General features: G+C 34.8%; 3 protein-coding genes across 8 annotated transcripts; 1 reads left to right on the top strand and 2 right to left on the bottom strand.

Moving 5' to 3' along the window:
• Nucleotides 1–6448: 6448 nt before the first annotated feature.
• Nucleotides 6449–12563, top strand: LOC137828789 (uncharacterized). 2 transcript variants are annotated; one of them, XM_068635480.2, is made up of 5 exons: nt 6449–7021; nt 7828–8530; nt 9792–10158; nt 11506–11894; nt 12296–12563. In XM_068635480.2, the coding sequence occupies exons 1-4, from the start codon at nt 6754–6756 to the stop codon at nt 11554–11556; spliced, it is 1389 nt and encodes a 462-aa protein (XP_068491581.1). In that variant the 5' UTR covers nt 6449–6753; the 3' UTR covers nt 11557–11894; nt 12296–12563. The 2 variants fall into 2 exon arrangements, with proteins under 2 accessions (XP_068491581.1, XP_068491580.1); XM_068635479.2 differs by having other exon boundaries at nt 6489–7021; nt 9789–10158.
• A 1900-nt stretch (nt 12564–14463) lies between these two features.
• On the bottom strand, nt 14464–23036 carry LOC137828788 (Zn-dependent exopeptidases superfamily protein). 5 transcript variants are annotated; one of them, XR_016523284.1, is made up of 10 exons: nt 22689–23035; nt 22476–22611; nt 22122–22394; nt 21305–21452; nt 19875–20114; nt 17850–17972; nt 16754–16935; nt 15460–15572; nt 14825–14965; nt 14464–14730 (listed from the first exon to the last, which is right to left on the bottom strand). XR_016523284.1 is itself a non-coding variant. In XM_068635478.2 (10 exons), exons 1-9 carry the CDS (start codon nt 22936–22938, stop codon nt 14857–14859), a joined length of 1584 nt encoding a protein of 527 aa, XP_068491579.2. In that variant the 5' UTR covers nt 22939–23036; the 3' UTR covers nt 14464–14730; nt 14825–14856. The 5 variants fall into 5 exon arrangements, 3 of the variants coding, with proteins under 3 accessions (XP_068491579.2, XP_068491578.2, XP_090161116.1); XM_068635478.2 differs by having other exon boundaries at nt 17850–17982; nt 22689–23036; XM_068635477.2 differs by having other exon boundaries at nt 14464–14965; nt 17850–17982; nt 22689–23036.
• Nucleotides 23037–23231: 195 nt separating this feature from the next.
• On the bottom strand, nt 23232–26203 carry LOC137828236 (lysine histidine transporter-like 6). Its single transcript, XM_068634718.2, has 8 exons — nt 26102–26203; nt 25715–25854; nt 25127–25510; nt 24222–24615; nt 24037–24142; nt 23841–23932; nt 23652–23720; nt 23232–23540 (listed from the first exon to the last, which is right to left on the bottom strand). Exons 1-8 carry the CDS (start codon nt 26102–26104, stop codon nt 23442–23444), a joined length of 1287 nt encoding a protein of 428 aa, XP_068490819.2. The 5' UTR covers nt 26105–26203; the 3' UTR covers nt 23232–23441.
• Nucleotides 26204–26751: the final 548 nt, after the last annotated feature.

Below are 26751 nucleotides of genomic sequence, written 5' to 3'. Positions count from 1 at the left end.
AATTAGAAGGTGAACTACCAAGACCGACCGATAAAAAAAGTAAAGACTCATACCCTTAACGGTCGCCCATCGTGTCGACTCGGTATAAGCATTGATCAGCCTTCTGGTGGGAAGCTTCCTCAGGAGTGCATCAAAGAGCGAGAGAATCTCTAGCTCGTCCGCACCTCCTATCGGCCTCGGCCACTCCTTAAAGTCACGAGGTTGGCTAGTCCAGTAGAGATGGAATCGTGATCGACTAACCTCGTCAAAAAAATAGGTCGTCGCCTCTGACCGAATGATAACTTTGACAAATCTCTGTTTGAATCTCTTGTAAGAGATGACGAAAGAGTTGAAAAGAACACTCCCTGACCGACCGATCAGGGAGTGCCAAGAGACAGGTTGGGCGGGGTGAGAGGTATAGTAAGAAAGAAAAGAAGAAGGAGAAGGGTGAAGGTGTAGGACGTCGCACAACAGGCGAAAGGCCTGAATGGATGCCTAGGTGTTTGGGTGGGAGCCACATTGAGCTCCCGAAGGACACCCATTGTGAACTTGTCAAAAGGAAGAGAAACGTGTAAGTCTGCAAAGAGACAGGTATATATGTAGAAGAATGGGGGATCGGTCCCTAGTCTCCCCAAATAAACACTCTCGGTGGACAAGCAAGGCACAACGCTAAAAAAACTAGAATGTTCGCCCACCTTTAAAATTGGGCACTTATCCAAAAACTTGGATACATAGGTCTCGGTCGAATAGGAGGACGAGATCCCAACTACCTTAGAGTCCACCTAGCTAAGGTCCACCAGAGGAACACCTAGCGAGGGAGAGTCCGACCGGTCAACAACATTGGTCGGATCATCCCCCCTGACTACCTCTACCTAAAGTGGCACATCGGCTACCCCGACCGACAAGGAATCGGTAGTAGAGGATGAAGAAGAAGAAGAAGAAGAGGAAGAGAGATGGGCGAGAGGAGGAGAAGGGCGACCAGAAGAAGACGTGGGCCGAGACAAGGTTAACATAACTAACCTTATGCAAAGCCGAAGACGAGAATAAAGCAGGAGGACGAGAGATTACTTGATTGTCAGAACTAGGGCGAGAGATTGCTCGACTATCAGATCACTGACAAATAAAAAGCACAGTACCTCGACACTATTGGGACCACTATTTATAGGGCCCAAGGACCTCGGAATACGAAACGTCAAAATGATCTCAACCGTTAGATCTCCTAGATCTAACGGTCCACAACGCCCCGTACCCGAAAAATCCCTCATTAATGTGGGTCATGTCACGCATGTTGAAGATGGATGTGGCTCCTTCAAGTTAATGTTTTTGATGTAGCAAAGTGTGTGTCTTGATTTGAAGATTGTTATTGTACTTGGGTAGTCTTGTATATAGGTTAGACTGTGTTTAAAGTGAACTTTTTGCATCGTGACCCACCTCTTAACTCTTATCAAGGTGATAAGATCAAACACAACATTTTCTAAATGTTTTTCCCAAAATATGTTTTACTGCACAAAAAATGAATATGTTGTTCCTCAAATGAATAAATTCTTTTTTATCTGGTGCCTTGTTTTTTAAAAGTTTTTATAACTTTGTTTTGTGTACCAAGTAACTTGGCTTAGCCTTTTTATGCTATCAAAACGACTGAGTTGCAACGGTTTAAAAACTATCTTTGACCTTTTGAAGATAAATTTATTCATTATAATTTCAATATGTTCTTTTTATAACAGCCTTTTAAACAATTTTTTGAAAATCTGTTATAAATCGTTTCCTATATAAAGAGAGTCATATTTTCACTAAAAGGTGTGTTGAGAAAACGAGTTTGATACAAAAATTAAGAGTTTTCATAGAATTCAAAAATGATTTGCACGTGTTCTTGGAAGAGTTTTCCAAAAGAAAAAATGTGCGCTTGTTCTTGAGAGTCCTAAGTTTGGTAGGAGGTGTTGTCACTAGTTTTGCAAGTTGTTCTGTAGATCTTTTTTGTATTCTACATTCTTCTTCTAGGTGTATTCATTTCCATCTTTATTTTCTTTGTAATTGTGGTTGTAAGACTCTTCTTGATAGGGTTTCTTGAAGAATTGAAGGTGCTGAAATAGGGTTTTTCAGTTAGGTGTGTCTTGTTCTTGTAGGGTTCAAGAACATTAGGTTGTGTAATTGTTTTGTACTATTTTTAGTGGATTTCACCTTGGGAAAGGTGAGACTGGATGTAGCTCATTTGAGTGAACCAATATAATCTTGTGGTGTTCAATCTCTCTTAATCTTTGCACTCATTTACTGTTTCGTATGTTGATCTGACAGAAAATAAATTTGTTCAATTAAAATTGAATATGTTCTTTTTGGGTCTGTTCATACTACTCTTGATTTCTGAAAAACCAATCTGAATAACTTGTTGAAATCTGAGTGTCTAATTTGGTGATAATTGAAGTACATTGTTATGTGAAAATCAAGTCTATCGATTTGCAAGGTTCATTCAAGTGTGTGGTTCAACATTCATAAATTGACTCTTGATTCAACAATCTGTTTTCATATGTGCATATCAATGTGATACTTTGTTCACAGGTAAATACTCTTAATACCTGAAAATCAAATAGCTGAAATACAGTCTTGATGAAGTGAGCTGAAAAATAAATCTGTTCTTTTCAAAATAAATCGATTCTTTTGCTCTGTTTTGAGAAAAGTCTGAATTTGTTTGAAATTTTTATAAGCTCAATTCACCTCCCCTCTTGAACTTAGACACCAATAAACCCAACATGTTATCTGAGGTCACATCACACCTCGGGAAGTCCAACAGTCACACACCCAAGGGAACTGACTGACACCCACCATCAAAGACTCATCGGATATATCCATCCTCGAGCCTGGGGGGCAAGAGTACTGGTATGGGACGAGACCGAGATGACCAAGACTCGGTCTCCCTGCCCGAGATGACCGAGACCCCCACGGACGACCTGGCCGACCGACACATTTAACCATTAACGCTCAAACCAAGGTCAGTGAAGCTAAATTACCATTAAGAATTAGATAATGCAACCATAAGTGTGATCCATTCCACTAATCATGCCAATAAGGTAAGCCCATTAAAATAATATAAATAGCACACATTCCAATAAGAAAGGTACATCATTATCACTGTACACACCCGAGTGTCAAACACCCTCTTTATTGACTTGAGCGTCGGAGTGCCTTCTGCAGGTACCTCCCCCATTTGGCATTCACCCGAGACTGAGAGCTGAAGGAGTAGCGTGAAGACCGGAAGGATCACAGTGAAACCCTAGCAACCTGCCCGAAGGAAGGAAGAAGACAAAGCCTTCAACAGTTCTCTAGGTCCCATCTCCCTCGCAGGAACAATTAAAAATTATGTAAATAAACTCAATATGATAATCAATAATTTCAAAATCATTAAGTGAATCAAAATTTTGATTATCAAGTGAATCCGAGACTAACACTATTATCAATAATTTTTAAAATTATTATGAAAATTTTAGTTATCTAGGTAAGTCTTAGACTTCACATAATAATTAATAATTTTTAAAATTATATAAGTTGAACCGTAATTATCAAATAAATCTAAAACTTAACAAATGAAAATTAATAACTTTTAAAAGCTATCATTTAAATGTGAGTTTTAATTACCAATAAAAGAGAAAAATATATTATATAAAAGTTGTTATTAAAAAAAATCACCCCATTATTCACACCTTAGTTGCTTACTTCAAGGTGTAGGTAGTTTGGGACAAAAGAATGTCACATTGCCCAACTCCTGAACAAATGTTTTCCTATGTCCTTGCGTAGCAACCACTTTCTTAATTGGAACCACTTTGTTCTCTTTCAAACAAACCCAAGGTATTAAGAAATCGGTGGAGGCTTCCGCCATTCTTGAAGTTCCACAAAACTCCAATAAAAGATACCCTTGACCATACTACATGACTGCCACCCACACTCGCACACATTTCTTTATAAAAATCTTGACTTGACTACAAATTAGATCTGGCTACATAAAAAATGTGGCAACTTTTGTTGTGTAAAATGCCTTGACACCATTGCCAACAACACGTGTACATGTTTCTTTGAAAAAATCTTGACTTTACCACAAATTAGATTTTGAGTCACAAAAAAAGTGCCAATTTTTGTCGTGTGCAATGCCTTGACACCACTTCCAACAGTACCCACACACATTTCTTTATAAAAATCTTGACTTTACTACAAAGTGGCAACTGTTTTATATGCAATGCCTTAACACCACCGCCAGCAACACTCACACATAATTCTTTATAAAAATCTTGACTTTACTAGAAATTAGATCTGGCTACATGAAAAAGGGACAACTATTTTGTATGCAATGTCTTGACACCACCACCAACAATACCCACACACAAATTTTGATAAAAAATTTGACTTTATCACAAATTAGAACTGACTACATGAAAAAGATGATAACTTTTTTCGTATGCAATAGAATTTCTAAGAAGGAACTTTTCATTGATGAACAATTTTAATTATAAAGTAAAGACGAGAAATAACATTATAATTAATAATTTTTTAGATTATTATGTGAATGAAATTTTAGTTATTAAGTAAATTTGAAACTTATCAACATGATAACTAATAATTTTTATTATGATTTTGTGAATAAAAATATTAATTATTAGAAAAAGTATAAAACTTAAACATGATCATAAATAACTTTTAAAAAATTATGTAAATAAACTCAATATGATAATCAATAATTTTCAAAATCATTTTTAATTATCAAGTGAATTCAAAATTAACATTATTATAAAAAAATTTAAAATTATTATAAAATTTTTAGTTATGTAGGTAAATCTTACACTTCACATAATAATTAATAATTTTTAAAATTATACGAATAAAGCCGTAATTATCAAATAAATTTAATTATCAAATAAATCTAAAACTTAACAAATGATAATTAATAACTTTTAAAAACTATCATATAAATGTGAGTTTTAATTACCAATAAAAAAAACCATATTATATAAAAGTTGTTATAAAAAAAAATCATTCCAATATTCACACCTTAGTTTACTTCAATTTGGGAGGATAAGACTTATATTTGAAAAAAACTGAAACTGAAGTAGCAGGTATTTATATACATATATAATAAAAAGCTGGAGGGAAAGATAATATTTCAATAATTCATGAAAAAAGGTTAGACATTAAATGATCTAGTACTTCTGTCCTATGTCCTGCATTAATACCTATCAAATTCCCAATTTAGTACATTATTCAAAAGAATAAAAAGGGAAAGAAACCCATTGAAAAGATGAGCATAAAATAGAAAGATACTAAATCCTTGCCAAAACTATACTAATGGGTTAATATGTGATTGAGAAGTCTTTTATTTTACATATTTATTAATTTTTAACAACAAAAAAAACTTTTATTCATTTAATGTAATATAAGCTATGAAACTCGGACACTTCTCTTAAATGGCGTGTCGGTTTCCGATACTCGTATCGGACACTGACACTCGTATGACACCTGTAGGACACGTATCCGTGAAGTGTCCAATTTAAAAAATATTTGTTAGTTTTCTGACAATTCTAGTACGATTCTAACACAATTTTTAAAAAGAAAAATATATTAATTTTATAAAAAATTAAACTTTATTGCATAAATTGTTATTATGATTATCAAAATAAGAAACAAATCCTTGTGAACCAGTCATGAAAAACCTCTTTCTGTTTCAAAAAATAATCTAAAACATACTTGTGCACATAAATCTTTATTGTCAATTTATATAATTTCTAATTATATAATATATAGATTCGTGTCCTGTATTTTACATTTTAGAAATTTTACGTATCTTCGTATCCGTATCGTATTAGTATCCGTGTCGTGCTACATAGAATATCTAAAACATTAATTTGAAAACAATGTATGTTGGTATTTTTAAAAACATATTTAATTTAGTTTCTGTATATCATGTTTCATTTCATACTAGTCTTTTAAATTAAGGAAAAGTTAACTAATGTTTTGACATTTGAAAGTTTCATTTAAGTCTCTAATTTTTATTATTTTTTTCATCTTGGTCATCAAACATTATTATCACTTAAATCTCCAAAGAATAAAAACAATATACTCAAAATATTAGAAGGAAGATCCTATTAGAGTAAGTAATTAAGCATCTTGACTGATATTATTTATCAAATAAAGTATTTAAAGTTGCAAAAGGAATTCGGCTTAAATATGGTTTAAATTTTTATAAAGCAAAGATTTTTTTTTCCTCAGAAGTTTTCATGTTTTTTTATTCCTTCTCACTTTTTAAATATTTTTTTTTGAATTTTTATAACATAACTAAATTTAATTTTGTATGAATATTTTATATTTTTAAATAGATAAAATATAAAAGCTTTTCTCATATGACCAAAAATATTTATTTTGAACAAAATTATTTTTAATTGTTTATTAATAAAAATGATGGTGTAATATTTTGTTGATGTAGATAGAATTTAATTTGTAATTTATTTATTTATGTGATGATGAGTAAGTTAGAAAGATGAGCGTAGTATTAGAAGAGAGGGACACGTGGGAGGAAGGAGGGTGCATCGATCTATCGTCGTCGTCAAACTCTAGACCAAACCCTATCTGGCTTGGCCTTTGCCCCTTCTCATTCACTCAGCCCCAATTCTAAAATTCCCAACCCTAACCCTAAACCGAATCTTCTGATGAAACTCGACACGCCATACTCCACGGTTTCAGAATCAGGTTCGATTCCCTAACCCCAACAAACCCCTTTCATCTCTTCGCAGTTTCTCCATGGAGGGCTCTGCAGAGGATCTCGGAGCCCCCGAGTCATGGGAGGTCGCCGATTTGGATGAGTCCATGAACCGCTTGAACCTCATGCTCTCTTCCACCAAGGATTCCAACCATCCTCACCAACGTCTCTCCGATGATGACGTTCCGCCGCCGCCGCCACCTCCTCCTCTCCCTTCGTCCACTGGCGACAAAGTTTCCGATGACGTCGTCAATCAGGTCGATCAGTTCCTTCGCGAAGCCATTCAGAACCCTCGCGAACGGCTCTCAAGTAGGTTTACCTTTACAAGCTTCAATTTGTCCGGGGAAGGCGTGCATAAGCTCTTGTTTGTTTAAACGTTCTCAGAGAAATTTATACTTCGTGAATTATAATAGACTCCGAAGCTTTAGATTTTTCTTTTGTTGGGTGTTATAATTGGTATGTATATCATGGATTTGATGTAGGTTCTGATTACTGTTAAATTTTTCGGGTCTGTAATTACTACACTGGCAGTTTAATTTTACGGTTGTACGTTCTGGTTAGAGAAACAATTCCAGCATAGTTTCTGCACTTCCAAGTGGGATTTGGGTTTCTGAAGTGAAAGATTCTTAATTGGAATGTGCTTCTCGTTCTCTGCCCCCCATCTCATTGGCAGATATAATTCCTTATTCCTAGCTTCTGTAGTGAATGCCTCATTTGAGGAGTCAAATCATATGAAAACTCAACCAAGCTGCTTCCTGACCTTGATTTTTGAGTTTGAACTATCTAATTTATTGATGGCAAGAGAATGTGTTTTGTTTGCCTGGATTTGTGCAGAGGCCTTTTCTTGATCCTTTCAGATTTAGATTTTTCAGGGACTGTCTAGATATATTTTCTGGGGAGATTAATGACCCCCTCCTCAAAATCAAAATCTAGGATTCCAAAACGTAGCTTATTTATAATTTAAAATTTTACACTTAAAGTGTTCTATTGTTCTCATGTGATTCACTTGCTTGCAACTTTTCCAATGGTATTATTTGTTTGGATCTAATAAGTTTTATTTTCTTAGAATACTATATTTCACCCACTGATTAAGGCTTATAATTTGATATGCTCAGTCTTGAGGATGGAGCAAGATGTTGAAAACTTTATTCGTGATCCAACTCAACAGCAACTTGAATTTAAGCAGCTTCCAACATCCTATTTAAGGCTGGCTGCGCATCGGGTGGCACAGCACTACTCATTACAGTCAATGGTTTTACTGGATAATAGTTTACCAGATGGTTCTGGTTCAAGAATTATTGTTCGGAAGACCTCTGAGTATAAGCTTCCAGTTATCCGCCTTGCCGACATCCCAGTGAAATTATCATCAGAAAACAGTGCTGTCATGAAGGTTGCAATCAAACAGAGGCCACAGAAGCGGACACAGATGCTTAGCAATGCAAATTCAAACTCAATGAAGAATAGTAACTCTAAAAGTGTGGAAGAGAGAAAAGAGGAATATAACAGGGCTCGTGCTAGGATTTTTAGTTCAAGCAGTAATGGTGGACCTGTAGTTGGGAAGCCAGACTGTGAGTCAAGACCGCAGGATAACTCATTGCATGTTTCATTGGGGGTTCCTCGGGTTGAAGACAAATCAGCTTCGGTATCTGATGTCAATTCTGGTAGGGGGCTAGTTGAGTCTTCAACTAATACCAATAGGGCTAGAAGTAGGGCAGAGAAGGAGCCAGTTGGTAGGTACAGGCAAAATAATAGGGTGGCTATATTTCGGGACCGTGAGGTTGACCGCAAAGATCCTGACTATGACAGGAGTTATGATAGGTATTTCTGCATTTTACCTTGTTTGTCACGCATTTGTTTGCTATGTTTGTTGACCTTGTTGTCTTGTTCCTCCTTGTAAAAAGTAAATGGCTTGAGTGATGGCATGAATGATTTGACTTGCAAAGTGATCATTAATTTCTGTATGTTCCTTCATATTCAGACCACACTTTCATTTATCTTGCAGTTATGGAGTGTAGACAGAATACCTGATGTCAATTTATCATTTCTGCATAATGAATAAATAATTCAGAATATTCAGATTTCCCTGTTTGTTCACAAGTGCTCTTCAAACCTAGAATGATTTCAATGACTGTTATGTTATTATTTCGATACTAAAATATTATTATAGCAGGAATGTGAAATATTTCTGCAGTTATTTGGAAATAATGTGGCAACTATTGAATATTGATTGTATTTTTTTTGGGGGGTGGGGGGGGGGGGGGATTCAAAACAGGCCAACTCATTCTATCCTAACCTGCCAAAAATGGCTGGGTTGGGTTAGTAGGTTAAAAATTCAACCCTTGGGTGAGTTTGACTATCTCACTATAATTTTAAAGAATGGCTTATATAAGTGTGGCCCTTGGGTTGACCCTTCTACAAAAATAACAAGAAAGCCTTATCCCATCAGGCCAGGTCGGCTATATGGATCACACGAAGCCATCCAGCTTGGTTATAGATCAAAGTTTCAGAGATATAAATTTAATAATAGAAAAAAATATTAACCTTCCAAACACAGCTCTTAATTATTCCATCAAAACATCCTAATTCTTGAAACATCACCAATGACATTACAAGGTCAAAACTAGAAACATGAATACTATATTCAATTAATGCAATAAGTCTCAATTCACCAATAAACCGCAAAGCATTTACCATCAACTCAAAATAAATTAATAATGGGTCAGTGATTAGCCCAATCCAACCCATCTCAAAGCCATTTACATGTGGGTTAGATGGGGTGGGTTATAAGGGTCAGTGGGTTGAGTGATTCAACTCAGCCTGCCTTGTTTAACCAATGAGTGATATTCAAAAAGTTATAACAGGCCAACCCAGTGGGTTGAATCCATTTTGCCATTCCTAACTCCAGGACAACATGTTTGTGTCTATCACATCATGGTAATGAACTTTTTTGGCAGGCTGAAGTCCCAGGGAATTTGTCAGTTTCTTTGTTATTTTAACTTGTGATTGTATGTAAGGTAAAAACTGAGTTATATTTTATGTATGAATCAGCCTAATGATGGACTTGTACCTTGTATAGCAGGTACATGCAAAGATTTGATCCTGGTTTTGGGTTCAATGGAGGGTCATATGCAATACAGCCAATGTATACGGCAGTATTGAATTACAACACTGAGTTTCCACAACTTGGATCCACTCATAGACCCCAGCTTTCTGCTGAACACCAACCAAGGCCTCCTCTGCAGCATATACCTGGGCCATGGGCTGCACAATCAACACCTGCTGGAATTGGATATGGACATCCTGAGACCATGATGCCACCATTTAATCCTAATCAAGTTGGTGCACACTCATCATCAGCCATGTATCTGCATTCATCTCAGTATCCCTGTCAGCGCCCTGGAATGCCATTTATCCATCATGAACATGTTCACCAACCATTTGCACAGGTATAAACAACAACCAAAACCTCCAATCTACGATTGGTCAAGTCATGTACAGTGTTTTCAAAAGGTCTATAGTTTCCATGTTAGTTGCATAATGTCTTGCTTACGGTATGTTTTGTACTAAAATGAATAGATAGGAAGCAATTCCAATCGTTGTGTAAAGCTTTAGGTACGTAAACACCCATGTTCCCATGTTGTTCAAAGCCATTAAAGGAATTTGATGGCAGTTATATAGAGATGTAGATCAGCATTCTAATAGAATAAATGGATATCTTTAAAACCATGAGGCATGTTATCTTTACTAGTCTGCCAATTTTGATTGACATACGTGTATGCACTTATTATACAACTTTTAATGTTCTATAGATTATAATTGAAACATTTGATCAGTCATAGAGAAATAAAGCTCTATTGAAAAATAATACTATATTTTCTAACTGAAAGAGTAACCTTAAAATGTTGAACTGAACCTACATTTCAATTGACAATTTATATAACATAAAAATATAAACAGATACAGATTGAACTTTTTAAAATGAAAAGCAAATTTCATTTACACATGTAGCACTTCAAAGTCACTATGCTAGTGCAATTTTTGTATATTACATTTACACAAAGATATCAATCACAACATGACACTAGAACAATGAAATTAGCCACATATCATGTTAGCAATTTCAAAACTCAGTACTAGCATATATAATTTTAATCACATAATTTTAATAACACTTGTCATTTTTAAACTTTGGAGGTGAGTCCTGTCAAAGGCCTGTTCAACTGAAGTCATGATATAATAGGTGGTTATTTGCTATGAATGATTTTTTTTTTCTTTTATGTTTGCTAACTAAACTCAAACTAAAGTAAAAATTATGTTCATAAACTTCGTCAAAACCTAACAAGTACTTATTTGAATGTTCCCAAAAACTACAAAGATTTACACTGCAATTTAAACTATGTGTTATCTTGCATGACAGCAAATTTTTGCTTTACTTTTTCTTGGATTACACTTGAAAATTGTCTGTTTAGTCTTCATAGTTGGTGTCCTTTTAAGTAGTGTATTGAGCCGCACCTCTCTGGCAGTTGTGGCTGGTGGCTTTTTCTCATGTGTAGTAAATTCAATTTAAGACCATCTACGCTGCTGCTTTTCATAGTGCCACTTCTTTATAGATTTTTGACTAATATAATTATGTATGTATATATTGCAAATCTTATTTCAATAGCTTAGAAATCTGTCATTTTATTTTTGCTTTGTTTTGGATATTGAAGGCTTGTGAAATATTATTCTTTAGTTTTCACTTTGTCTTTGAAGTTTGAACCTAATTGCACTCTTTCATTTACTTGATACTGCAGTCTCTTCAGCCCCCACCCGATGCAAGTTTTGGATTGGCCCGGCCCCGGTGAGGGGCATGGGCCATGCCTGCACCCAGTCAGCCAGAGGTACAAGATGTAAGATCATGGGCTGCTGATGCTCCAAATTTCTTTTAGCTGATTGGAGTGCAGGCATATAGGCTGAGTTTGGCGGGAATGGATTTGCATATTTCCGAAAGATTATCCCACCAGCATTGATCTATCCCTCCAATCTCGGCTTTGCAGAGATGCTTCCTGCATCTTCCACCAGTCCGTGAATGTGTCTCTTGTAGACAATTGAATTTTTCGAGGAGCTTTAAAGCATCTACTGATTGTGAGGACTTCTTCACAGGAAACGGAGCCAAAAAAGTTTGTTCTTGACTTGGATGAAGGTATGTGTCAGTATATATAAAAATATCTTATCATGTTTTAAATTCTTTGAGTATTCTAAGTTTCGTTATTTCCTCATAATCTCTCAGGATTGGATATCATATTTCCTTATCGTGCCATGATTTGCTTTTCTAAGTAATTAGCTAAGATTATGTGTAATACAATTAAAGGTTTGATTTTATGAACGCATCAATACATTGTAATACATCTCAGTTAAACATCAATTAGTATTTCATTCTCTTTCATCTTTCTTGCTCTCATAGTTAATAGTGCAAAGCAAGTTTTACATTAGCTTAGGGCTTGTCAAGCGGAGGATGTATTTGCAAATGGAGCATTTGTTAAAACGAACTTGAAAGGAATTTCTTTAATTTTTTATTTTGTGATTTTGTTGTTTTGGCTACAGCTCCCTCAACAAGCTTTAGGGGTTTCAGTTAAAGAGATCAGTACGTCATTTGCCTTGAGGTTGCAGCAACTTTTGATGCTGAGATTTAACTGAATTTTCCAAGCTTTAGTCACGAGTCGCTATACTTTACAATATGGTCTGGTGAATTATCCTTGACCACATGTATTATACACGACTAACTATAGATTTGAGTTTGTATATTTCACTCAGTTCTAACATTTCTTTTTCTGGATTTCCTTATTATCTTACATATATTATCAATTTTTTAGAGTGATCGCCTATTTTCTTCATTCTTTACCCGCGTCTTTTTGTAAAGATTAATGTTGCATTCAGTGATAGAATCGATGCCCGTATTGGTGGGAGTGAGCGGGGTGGTGAATGGTGAACTAGGCATGTCTCTTGAAAATCATTTATTTACGTTCTACTTTATGAAAAATGTCCCTTCATTGTTTTGGACATTAATAGTTGGTACAATTAATGCACCTCTGCCTTCCCCGACGTTCTTCACCTTCCCATCATTCCTTCCAATCATCCAATCCCAAATCCAACAAAAGAAACATCCAAATAAATTTCTCATCATCCTCAAAAGTAAAATAAAATTAAAGAAGATAAAAGCCATGATGGAATGCAGGGTGTGGATAGCTTCAACATGTTGGATTTCTGTCAAAACTGCCACAGCTTCCAGAGTTGGAGGTGTAACCAGGAGCTGTCCATATTTGCTCAAGTTTGTTTTTTTGGTTTTATTAAAATGAAAGGAAAAAAAAGAGAGCTTGCCTTTAACAAATTATTTTTAAATTTTCTTTTTTCATTTTACTAATTTCTCATGTTTTTCTTCTCATCGTTCAGACAAAGGATAGTGCTGCCGGGTTGATTGCGAGTAGTCTTATTTGTGAGGTAGCCAATATTTAATGTCATTTTACTATATGAAATGCCACACCACCAACTGCGTTTGGTCGCCGTTTATTTGAAAATTGTGGTAAGTAAAATTGATTTTAAGTAAGAGTTCATTTGTTTGGTATTTTTCTCATAAAAAACATTTTATTTTGAATATTTCATCGTATTTGATTGAGGTTTTGAAAAAATTGAAAATGAGGTTTTGTAAAAATTGAAAAAATAATTTTAAGCTTTATTGGGTAACTTCTCAAAACATTGAAATTCTAAACACCATTTAAATTTAAGTGTTTCTATAATTTATAAATGAAAAGAGTTCATAGTTTTTCGTAAAAGAAATTAATTTACTGATCACATTTCTAACTTTTTTAAGTTTAAACAAACAAAGCCTTTAACTTTTAATAATTTTATTATTTTTACGTTTTTGAAAATCTGGCAAATATCGTTTAAAGGGATTTTTTCTATTTTATTTATAAAAGTACACGCATAAAGTATTTTTGGGTGTTCATACAGGCAAAAAAAAGGGTATCTCATAGGATTTAAACATAAAAAAAAGTGAAACAGAAAATACCAGTCTCAGTTAAGAAAATTTCAAACTTAAATACCACATCAAATAACTCCCTTATCCTAGTGAATGTGAAAATATGCGACTCCAAAAATTGATCTCAGAGAAAGAAAGTTAAACCACTGTTGATAAGGGACAAATAACGATATTATTAAGGGATTGTCCTAAGTTTTGTGAACGACTGAGATTAGAGCACTTAATTGGGCATGCCATAAGCCTATTTCAGAATAGTAGCTTCCAAGTCTGTAACTCTTTCACATGCTCACATGTACTGAACTCAGGATATAATCACGTAATTACCTGTTGGATGTGCTCGATTTAGAGGTCTGAGTTAACAGGTTTAAAGTTGGAATCTCCCAAATCGATAGCTATTTCAACAAATGGACTTCCCAACTCACCTTGCTGCTAATGATTAAATAATACATTGTTTTTTCACTAGTGTCCCTTATCATACATTTCAACGCAGCAGTGTATAACTGCATTTCAGAACCCTCTTTTATACTACCATCCTTTTCTTTGTGAGGGGCTTGTCAAAATAATGGTTTATTTGGAATTTTTTTTTTAAACGTAATAATTATAGTATAATCACACGAATAAAATAAAATAGTGTAAAAGTAGGTTAGTATTTGTAACAGTAGTCTAAACATAAATACACTTAGCAAATTATAATTCTAGCAGCAAATAGGAAAACAATTACTGACTAGGCTCCAAGTGAAAAACAGGAGTTAAGTATTTATTGCAGTTTCTATTCCATCCTAATCCTGGCACCGTGGCACGTGCCGATAATTAGCGTAAAATATGAGTAGATTTTGAGATTTCACGGTGCTACTCTAACCATGTACTCCGACATTGTAAGAACCATTGACAAGAAAATCCACGCTTTAATTAACGTATGTACAAGTACCCTTCGGGCAAATAAAAAGAATTGCAAAACAAAATGCTGGCATAATCCATCTAGAAGTCTGGTAAGAAAGTTCATCTGCTTGAGTTCAAGGAGGAAAATCAAGTTTTGTTCTAAAACATGAAGCAGGGAAGCAAAGCTATCGTAAATATATATAGTGCTTAGCACTTACTCGGAAAACGTTACCATGGTATGAAACACAGCTTAGTTATCCACAGTCAGCATCTTGTCTACGCTTGAAAAGCTTTGATAGAAAGCTTTGAAATGCTTGTAAGCAATGTCGATATCTTCCTTCCCACACATTTCCCTTATACTGCAATGCAAGTAAAAGCAGACTCCACTCATAATATTCATGTAGTGTGTCAGAGATGAATGGAACAGGAAAATTAGAACATTTGCTTCTATTCCACTCCAGCATGACCTTTTGTTTACTTATTTGTAAAAGAAGGATTTCAATAAGAGGAAGGCAAGAATCTGACCAGGATAACAGCTAATGTGCTCAGTGATGATTAGAAAACAATAATACAGGCAACATACCAACAACTTGGACTTTATTCTAAAATAGAAATTTAAGCCTTGAATGTAAATACTGATTCACAAATTGATTCCCCTCCCTTCTGTTTAAAAATACTAACAAATCCTATGGTTTGTTGACTTTCATCTTTGCTAATTTCATATGCAAGATGCATTTGAACTGACTACCGTACTTGTTCGTATAACCTTTTTGGTAACAAAGGCTTTGATTAAATATAGGCTTTATTTAATTGTCCCTCTAATAGAAGTTTACATGCAAATATCATTTGATACCTGTGCATTGAAAGTTGAGCAATTCCACAGTCAACAGTTCGGATGCCAACTCCAGAAGCAAGTATTGGACCTATGGTCGATCCACATCCCATGTCATTTCTAACAGCAAAGTCCTACAATTTGAGTAAACAAAGTTTAATTATTTAGGTGTCTCAATTATGTAATACAACGATCAACAAATCAGAGAAAAGAAGACAAAAACGCTCTCCTCGTCTACACACTAATTTACATTTTCGATTATTCATGGCTTTACTATCTGTTTTCCTGAAATGATTCAAAAGTTCCTTTCGCAAAGAGAAAGAGGTTCCTATAGAAAAGTATAGTAACACAGTAGCATTACTAAGTTATCTCCAATGGTCTGTGATTAACAATATAACTTATAGTATAAAATAATTGCTGTAATGGAAACTAATATGCTAATTCATAAATGGATGGTAATCTCTTGCTAAGCTGTCATGCACATAGAAACTCTCACCAAAATGCTAGTGACAAGTGCAGGAGTTGATGCGGACATACAAATTTGTTCGTATTATGAAGTTCTAGATATAAAACAAATTAGAAGAGAGAAGTATATACACCCCACGAAGTATCACTAGAGTTTTTTTATTTGTTGTTTTTATTTCTCTGCATTGTACATGTAGATAAATAAAATTTATTTTATTTTATTTAATTAAAAGTAATTTTTATTTTTTATATATTCTACATTGTCAAAAATAAAATGATTCATTTTTTGTGTATGATATTTAAAAAAAAATTGTGTACATTGTAGATATAAATAAATAATTGTGTAAAATCTCTATAATAAAATATTCGACTGATTCTTGTATTGTAATGGACGAACCTTTAAGCTAATATATCGAGAGATTAATTCTAATCAGCAATGAGCAAATTACAAAGATTGTTAAGACTAGCGATGGTGGTAGATATAATAAAATAGGTAAAAAATACTCTCTGATCATTTCATTGGATACTTGTTCTATTATTCGTGGCGATGTAGTTAGGTTGTCATGTGAAAAGGTTTTAATACAGTAACTCAAATAATTAAGATAACTTAAATTAATCCAAAATAGTAACTCAAATAACTAAGATAGTTTAAGAGAAATTTAACTAACGTTGAGAGAAGTAAATCAGGAAAAACAACTAAATCGAGGATAGGCTGATAGATTACCCTAGTTTGATGCGCCTATATTTCATATTGTTGACATGTCAATAAAATAATTTGCACTTCAGAGTTCAGACTTTATAAATAGATGTGTCATGGGTATAAATTAATGCAAACAAAAAGAAGAATAACCTGAGTAGGAAGGTTGTGGATTTTTCCAACTTCTTTAAAAAGAAAAGACGTGATTCCACTAGTAGCATAGCGCTGGTTTGCATTGTGCTTAATTACCAATCCTTTCTGCAGCTCTGGTCGGTGGAGTTCTTCATGCTTATCCATAAAATTTGGATGAACTCCATGGGCCATATCCGCAGACACTATTTAGGATACAATCCAAAAGATACTTTAGTGATCCCTAATATAAAGCCAGTAGATACATGGTGAATAATATTACTAAATCACATAAAATACAAATGATACAGCAGTAGTCGCTGTCCTAGAGTAGCAGACTCCACAGATATGAGTTCCCAGTCCATGCTTAAAGGAAATAATACACATAAGTTGCATAACTAACTCCCTACTACTACACACACACATAACTGATTAACAGAAACTGTCAGTATGACATTAAGATGCCACAAGCCCTCTTCTGATATACACTTTGCAGATGGGTGATTTATCCTTGGGACAGGATCTAACAATGGTTCCTGGCTTACTTGGATCTTGATTCCCATCAGCCCCTTTCAAAATATTACGTTAAACAATGAATTGAAGAACAAGGACATCAAATTTAGTATTGCTTATTACTATTTTCCATTGAGTATGATCTTTTACCCTAAATAGAAATATTATATTATTAGCACATTTAACATCTAACTAAAAGGCAAATTTTAATGTTGCAGGACAAAATCATAAGCACATGTTCATTAAATCCAGACACAAATCCATGCTTAACCTCTTTCCCTGTTTTTGTTTTTCAAAGTTAGGTTTGTACCCAAAAAATCAAATTAGCATTCTAATAGATCTAGCAACCAAAAAAAGAAGATTTCACACTACACCATTCTCATTTTACATTTACATATTATGAACTTTCCAGCTAAAGTTCATAACGTTTGAGCCTTAAGCCTTTCCAGAATCCATTGTAATTAGGTATTCTGGTCAATCTATAACACATGATAAACAACTGAGTTTGCAAACAATCCATAACCATAATATTATAATCAAGTTGATGCTATAAACGTATCGTTTGGCCTCAAATTTACTTCAGAAAGAAGACAAGTGGATGATATACCAAGAAATGATTGACGAATAGTGCGTTCAAAAGAACCTTCACCAACATAGTTATTTGCCAAGTCACCAACTATACGCCTCATGGCCTGAAACATGGTGGGTGCTCCAGCTCCTTGAATAGAACCTGAACCCACCTAAATAGCGGCAGTTAGACATATCATTGAAAAATCAATGGTGAAAAGTCATATGTTACTTCAATAAGAAATATGCAATGAGAAGTTAGGCATATTACTCCTTAAATCATAAAGGATTTAATTTTATCTGCTGTAAGTGTGAAGAAGAGCAAGGTAGTTGAATCGGGAAAAACTCATGAACCAGAAAGCCACTTTTCCAAATCACAAATCGAAACGTATTCATGATCAATATAAAACAGCAAAATATATGCATAATATTATATTAAAGCACAAATATAACATCCATAGATATACAAGACAAAAAGAATCGTATAAGGAATGAAAACATATGTATGTATATCAGCATTTTGTAGACAAATAGCTAACAAAGTCGTATCATTACAAAACAAATATTGCACAAACAGCCAGAATCCCAAAAGAAGGGGCTACCAATTGCACAAACTCAGCAAACAAAATAACAGGGCTGTTTTCTGCTGCACAATTCACTACTATAGCCTAGAAAAACCTGATAAAAAGCTCGACATCAATCATCATCTCCTATAGATCAACTCAGTCAATTCATCTTCATCTTCAAGTATCAAAAGTTCATCACCTTCCTTAATGTCTTCAATTTCATCCTCATCTCCTATTTTGATTGTTCTTTCATGTTAACCTTGATATTCAAGTTTCTTGGACCTCTTTCACTTTTTTTGCTTGGAGCTCCCTCATCAACATCAAAACACTCATGTACATCCATCCATGATGCCTAAATAGGTAGGCAAGGACTTTCCTTTTCGGTTATCTATTCATCATCTAATTCAATTTAGGACAAGAATACGGGATCATAAGTCTCCCCTTTCCCTTCTCTATTCTTTTGCCTTGTCTCAAGTTGAAAAGTATATTTAACATGCACAAGTGCGTTTAATCTTTGTTATATGTAGCGCAAAGGATGAAGAGAGGAGACTTCCATAGAAAAAGATTAGATGGCAGAATTGTGGCCAGAATCAAAGAGATTAGCAGAAAAATGTTACAGACCCAAAGACGGAAAACATTGACAGCAGAACAAGGTGTCTCATGGGAAGGTAAAAATGAAGAATGCCAAACAGATATACAAAATAGGTGAGTATCTCAAATGGAGGAGACATGTTTGGTCCAGAGGGGGAAATTGCCACTTTCCCCACTATAAAATTTCGAATAAAAATGTTTTTTAGGGTTTTCTTAAAACTGGGTCGTGCAATCTGATCCAGGACAACCTGTTTAGACCAAGAATTCGGCCGATACAGTTGAAATCGCAATTCAAGTGATTCTTATCCAATTCAGACCACATGGGATGCTATTCAATAGAAGAAACAATTCTTCATATTGATACACATAACTGTGTGTTGGAATCGCATGTATCAAAGTGCAATTCTTTGGAGTTTTACTCTAGTAATGAAAGATACAATGCTATTTTCATTAATTTGAAGGAAGTTATACACATTTGATGAAAATAATGTTTATATAATAGCAAGACATCTATCAAATTCTCAGGGACAGAGACCCCAAAAGGGTTGAAATAATCTACCTTGTGTCTGGTGTGGAAGGTTAATTGATTTAGTCATTGTTTTTGGATTGAAGAGAAGTAGTTTTGATCTTTCTGTTTACTACTCTATTCTAATGTTTTATCAACATGGTGTTATATGGAAATGATATACTTGTACCTCAGAGTGAAACCCTAAATTATGCCCTACGGGTATTTTTTTTCTTTCAATTAGAGACAATTATTTGGTGCTTTTGGTGAATCCCAGGTATTTTGATCCAATTTGGAGCAGTTTTCAACATAATAAGCACATAACCTATTGTTGGCAAGCAAAAAATGGAACAAAATCTGACATCTCTAAATATTAAGCTTTCAAATCAAGAAAAAGAAATACCTCCTCATTGTCAAATAAAGCAACCATCCGAATTGCATGATCACTTGCTAAGTTACCAGGAGATTCGCATGAGTCAATAAGTGCCCTTAATGCACAATAACTTGAAGCCAGATTATCTAATCTTCCAGAAAATATAAATTCATTGTTTCCACCTCCAAGGCAGCTAGGTTGAGTGTCACAAACATTCAGTTCAACATTCACTATGTCATCAACATCACAGTTCAATTCATCTGACAGTACCTGAAAATTAATATAAGGGCTAGAATAAAGAATAGTAATCAAAGGATAGGTAATTCTGTAATTTATAGTTAAAACAACACATAATTTAAGATCATAGTGGATAAACTATATCACAGTTCCATTCTTAGAAAAAAAGTATTTCATTTTACCCATATCAATTCCTAAAACACCTAGAAATCAATCTAGTTTGACTCAGCAACTGATTCCAAAATCCAAGCTAACTCAGGCTATGAAATAAAAAAATCAGAGGCATGCAACAATTCCCATGTGAATTTATGTAGCACCATTAGAAGTTATGCTGTTGTTATCATTTTCACATAATGTTCCTTGCTGCCTCCTTTTTTCTTATTTACCAGCTACTCTAACTAATTCATTAATTCCTTCTCACATATTTTTTATTTGAGAAATAATATATGAAAGCAATAAAACATCTTGGTATACAGTACTTAGTCTCAATGCAATCATTACTTTCTCTGACTTAAAATCTTCCTTTCCAATCTTCGCACGTACTGCCATGCCTTTACATACCAAAATCTAATGAAACCAATTCATTGGCATATTGCTCTGTAATGGACTGAAGAATAAAAGAGCATATAAAGTTAAGTTGCGTACAATTTTCTGTCACTAATAAAGTTCTAATACAATAGAAGAATGGTAATTTGAAAGGTAAAATATGTTTCTTATAATACTTCCTCCGGTCCTTAATAAAACACATTTTTAGAAGAAAATGATGGTCCTTTTCAGAAGGCATTTTATAATTTCTATATAATTTTTTATTGCTTTTCCTTGTTTACTCCTATTAAATATGACGAGTATTTTGTGTTTTATATTGATGAATAGTGAGGAAATAATTTTAAAACTTATTAGTAATGAAGGTCAATTTGGTACATTGGTAACATTTTAAAAGAAATATCATCTAAATTAATTACCTTTATTGTCTGCATGATTTTATTAGAAATGTCTCAAACCAGAGAGAAAAGTGAACAACAATTGAATCCACATCGCCACATGTATTTCTATTGAAATCAATATCTTTTTCATTGGTTATGCAGGGTTTTCTGTTATCTGACCGTTACAATACAGAGTATTTAAATGAAGTGCAGCTAGTATGAATCCATGAACATGGCGTATGTTCAAACTTTTGGACAACACTTCACATTCAACTTGAAATAAGCAAAGACAATAGCTACCTGCATTAGCAGCGAATGATGATAAGATTTGGATGACAATGCAGTATTCTTCTCCTTGGATTCCAAAGAAGTGTCCTCAGATTTTATTGAGAGTAAAGGAAGAAGATGAGTCTCTAGATTTGGTTTAAAACCATCTTGGTTCACTGTGCTAAACAATAAAACAAATAAGAGATGGAGATAAGATCTGCTGCTAGCTGCATGTTTCTATTGCAGAACAGTGGCAGATGACAAAAAGTAATGGAAAAAACAATACAGGGGCCAAATAGGAAAACCAGATAAATTCCCCCCAAGTTACCAGTAACACTGTTTTGATACACAATAGCCTACAATAATTGAACAGCTTGAATGTTAGAAAGCACAACAATGTTGCTTCAGCCTGGACAAGAATACCAGCAACTGTATCAGTTCTGTACAACAACACTTTAGACTTTAAACTGTCACCTTAAATTTAATAAATGAAAATGCAAGTGACACAATCTAGAATCATGGTCATTTCATTCAAAATTACAAGAATATGCTAGTTGCATTGTATTTTATCACTTTTTAACCCATCATCTGATTCTGTTGTATTTTGAAATAGACCAAACTAGAAAACCCATTCGTTATTCCCAATTCCATTCTAAGATGTCCACCAAATTGGCAATCAATAATATGTAATGAATGTATTGGATCCAAGACAGGTCCGAATGAAGACGATAAAAGACTAGAGAACAGTGTTACCACAGGAAAACAAACAACAGAAAAAGCCAACTTAACAGAGCAAAATAAATAACCAACTAGCTTAATAGAATGGCATAAAAGTTACAGTAATATATACCGGTCCAGATGAATGGCGAGTGTGGGAATGCGCAAAATGGGTCTATCGACTTTGACAAGCTTATGCACAAAAGAATTATGGCCATTTCTGAGAATGACCCTCCCAGCAACACTCAAATCCCTATCAAACCAAGTGTACCACAACCCAGCTCCATAAGTCTGCACGTTCACCATCGAATAGTTACACTTGCAAGACGCCGTTTTGGGCTTCAGTTTCAGGCAGGGGCTGTCCGTGTGCGCCGCAATCACGTGAAAACCATCACCCACATTGTACCTTCGCAAAACGACGCCGTCAAAGAGAACCGTAAAGAACGAGTACACAGCGCAGAGAAAGCGAAGAAAGAAGCGAACTCACTTTTCTCCGACGGCGAAAGCGACCAAACATGACATGTTGCGCGTGAAGAAGTAGCGTCCTCCAGGCTTGAGGTCCCAGTCCTGGTTCTCGTTGAGCATGTGGAAACCGGCGGCGAGCAATTGTCGTTTAGCTTCCGCTGCACAGGAATGGAAGGTCAATTGAATTGTCGTTTAGGATAGGGATATTGGGTGTTGAGAGGTGTGAGAAGAAGACCTGTGGCGTGGAATTGAGTCCAGGAATGGTTGAGGTACTGGAGGAGGTCGGGGACGATGGAAGTGGAAGCTCGAGGGTTGGAATTGGCATCGGCATTTGCACTGATGGTGCAGAAGGCGCCACGCCGAGTGTATTTTTCGGAGAATGGTGGATTCCGGAAGAGGAGAAAGGCTGATGAGGGTTTCAGTTTGAGCTTCAGCGATGGAGAACGAGAGTGCAGTAGAATCTGTGGTCCTGTTATCGACGCCATTATTCTTCTTCCGTTCGGAAAAATCACCAAATCAGATTTGATACCTTTGATTTTGAAAGCTCTCTGTTCTATATCTTCACTCTATCCACCCACTTCTTAATACTTTTTATATGCTCAAATACATTTTTTTTTAAATCACAACACTTTTTAATTTAAATTAAAAGTTAATCATTTTTAATCCGAGTCTTTGTATTTCACATATAAAACCTTATAATAATAATAATAATAAAAAAAAAGTTTCGTCTATTTAGTAAAATCAACTGCGAGTTAGTATAGTTGTTGATTTTTATACTATGGTTTAATTATAGGAGTTTATTAACTCAAACAAAATATTACAAAGTACATTCAGAGATCGTTTTGGCATTACAAGAAAAGAGAATGGTGGAAATTGGGTACAACCTACAGCGGATCAAAGTAACGAATACCTAATTAATTAGATAATCTAATCCAGCTTGATTTATTGGATTAATCATATTTGCCATATTGCAATGGTATCTTATAGTTTAGGTATAGAAACTATAACTGGAGGCATCAGCAACGATGTTCCTCAAGCCACCAATAGTGGATGCCAACATAATGCACACTCCTATGCATATTGAAGCCTGAAAGACACATAAACTGAGGGTCAATGCATGCAGGAAACATCTATCAGATCCTCTGAATTTTCTATTCTATTTTAGAATGTTCCCTTTAGAATTGTTAATGATCATTACCCAATTGACGAACCAGTTGATGCTGAATCTTCTTGGCTTCTTGATTCTCAGCCACATTATACAAGGGAGCTGAAACAGTTAACGTGCCAGATTATTGTTCTTTTTTTCTAATTTGATTGCAGTTCTTGAAGATTTGACAATTTAACATGAGCATGGCATGAGGAAATTGAGAGAGCAAGAGAGCCTTACAAAATATGCAGTGGGAGCAAAGCCAAATCCACCAAAGAACCCGAGAAGATCGCCAAAGAAAGGAAAAGTGACCCCAAAGAATAATGTTAAAGCTGAAACATTTTTAAATTTCTTGTCACATTGAGGCTTTTCATGGTAATAACTATTTTCAGTTTTAGCATGGATAAGTTTTCAGTTTTCAGTTTTGACATCTCACCTACATAAGCAGATCGAGCAACAAGTCTGAGTGGTAATCCTGAAGGGATGTTCCATCTTGTAGTCACCGTTCTCTCAACCAAGTCAAAAATAGGCATAGCATAAATCTACATTGATATTCTCCACACCAATTATTTAAGCAACATAAATAAGTTATGGTAGAAGGTCTTAGTTTTGCATTCTTACCTGGTAGCTACCGACAACATGGACAAAGACCATCAAGTTAGCAGCTGCAATAAGCCATGCAGGCCTTTCTAGTGCCATAAGCACATTATCATCAACAGCTTGTCCAAATGCCCAGTATCCTATGACTGCAACTGGGAAATAGCATATTGCATTAACAAAATAGGCACCGATAGCACCGTGCCACATTGGTATCCTTGATGGTTTCTCAGGGGTTGATGGAATTGTAGCCTGAATTTCAAGGGCCACTGCATGGCCTGCAAATGCAAATGAGATTTGACCCAGCGCATTGAAGATCCGGAACATGAACTCAGTGCTGTTGGTTCTCTTGTAAGCATAGCTAACATTGTCAATCCGACCTCTAGTCAAGCAAGCCAACCAGGCTATAGTTGAATAGCTTCAACCACAAACCTCATCAAAGTAAGCTACTGTTATTGAAATAATAATAATAATGATGATGACAAAGAGTTGATTCAGTTTTTTCTTAAGTGTTTGGTGTTGCTGTTTCCAATCAAAATTAGAGTTTGCTTTGGGGATCCATGCAATCAAACTTTACATTAAATGTCAATATAGATTATTGAGGCAGTGATATTTTAAACTTGATAGTGTAAGAAGAGCTAACCTTCTTCTAAAATGTACTTGTAATATAAAAACAAGGATCAAGAGTTTGCAAAAGGTGACATAAGCAAAAGGTGATGTCTTTCATTTAATTATCTTTTCTATCAATTTCTTAGTTTCAGAGATAGATCATTATCCTGATCTCATGTTTGTTTATTTTTGGAAGAATCCAAATTATTATATCTCTTCCTTGGGTCCATGTATGGCAAGCTAGCACTCAGGATTGTTAAATTATCAAGTTCAAAGGGTAGTACTTAATGAAATAATAGATATATAGGATCATGAACCACCTTAATGACATCACTGCTGCAGCTAAAGAAACCACAGCAACAGAATTGAAATTGGGAAGCTGAGACAGAAAGAAATGGATGGCACCAAAGACCAGAATCCAGTAAGACTGCTTGATTTGTCTGCAATCGGTGCATGCTATCTCCATGAACTTCTTTAGGCACTGCCCCCCAGTAACCATGTAGACAACATCACACCCAACCTGGACTACTAGCTGTTGGGGGAGCACAATCCATGGCCCAAGTTTTGGTCCAAAGGCATGTCTACCAAGATCGAGGTAGCGATCAAAACGAGTACCAGGAACACACTCATGTAACTGGATCAATTGCCACATTGTGTTTAAGGTCAGGCACCATGATATAAACAAAATCGAGATCCCTGGGCCCCTGTACAGAAGAGAAGAGATAATAATGAATGGATCTTCTCGTATGAGCTAAGATCAATCTATGCAATTAACTTTTATAGGAACTCTGTTCTTAACTTCTCCGTAAATCGATTTAGTTTATAAAAAGTTCAATCTATTTCATCTTTTTATTTTCTTCCCCTTAGTAAGAACATGTTCAAACATGTGATACTGTGTTTCAGTTTACCATCCTAGATATGCCATGGCATTGGGCAGACTGAGAACACCAGCACCTATCATGGCAGTCACAGTGTGGAATGTTGAGTACCACCATTTGGCATTGCGAGAGGGTCCATTGTCCATCCATTTTTGGTCTGATTGAACTTCCTGCAATAGAAGAAGATGCAAAAAAATAAATAAATTAGAGAACTAATGCAAGAGGAAGAGCATGTGACCGTGGCAATAGATTTTATATACACTGCAATGATACCATTTTAGCTAAATCACAAAGAGTGGAGAAAGAGAGTCCCTTAGGATTCTGGAGTTAAAGTCATGCGTGGGCTACATATATGTGGGGTTTGATCTGTAACAAATAAAGGTTCAAAAAATGATAAACTCATAACATGCACCCTACCATTTTTAGTGATCTCTCTTGTCACTTTTGCTCCTATTTTTGCTGCTTGTAGGACTTTGAATTTGAATTGTGAGATTAAAACAAGAGAAGGGGGCAGAATTCAGAGAACAAGCATGAAGGAATAGTAAGTCTTAATACATAATGAGGTAAACCCATTACACCCCAAAGGAAGACTATGTGAGGAATTATTTTATCATCACAATGTGATTCTGGTAATATTGATTGGTTTAACTATGTTTTTAGTTCCTTAATTTTGATGTGTCTTCTCTCACACAACAAATTGTAGACTTATTAAATCCTTCCACTTTAAAAAAAAAATCATATAAAACTTCCTGCATGTTTTTGTCATATAACAAAGAGACTTCCACATCACTCACATATTTAACTTTGACTAATTGTCTATGTAACCACTAATTTTCATCAAAACCTAAGATTAAAAATATATTTAATCAGTCATATTTAACTTTAGTCAACTATAAACGGTTTATTTAATAATAATAATGATAATGTTGATAATAATAATATTAAATTAATAATGTTAATAGTAATATTAATTATGTTAATAAAAATATTAATGGTGTTAATATAATATTAATGATATCAATAATAATATATTAGTGTTAATATTAATAACAGTATTAATATTATTA

This window comes from Phaseolus vulgaris, chromosome 7, assembly GCF_051622355.1.
Source record: "Phaseolus vulgaris cultivar YP4 chromosome 7, ASM5162235v1, whole genome shotgun sequence".
Classification (NCBI taxonomy): domain Eukaryota; kingdom Viridiplantae; phylum Streptophyta; class Magnoliopsida; order Fabales; family Fabaceae; genus Phaseolus; species Phaseolus vulgaris.
Note: the sequence above shows the minus strand (reverse complement) of the source record. Positions and strands in the feature narration are given on the sequence as shown.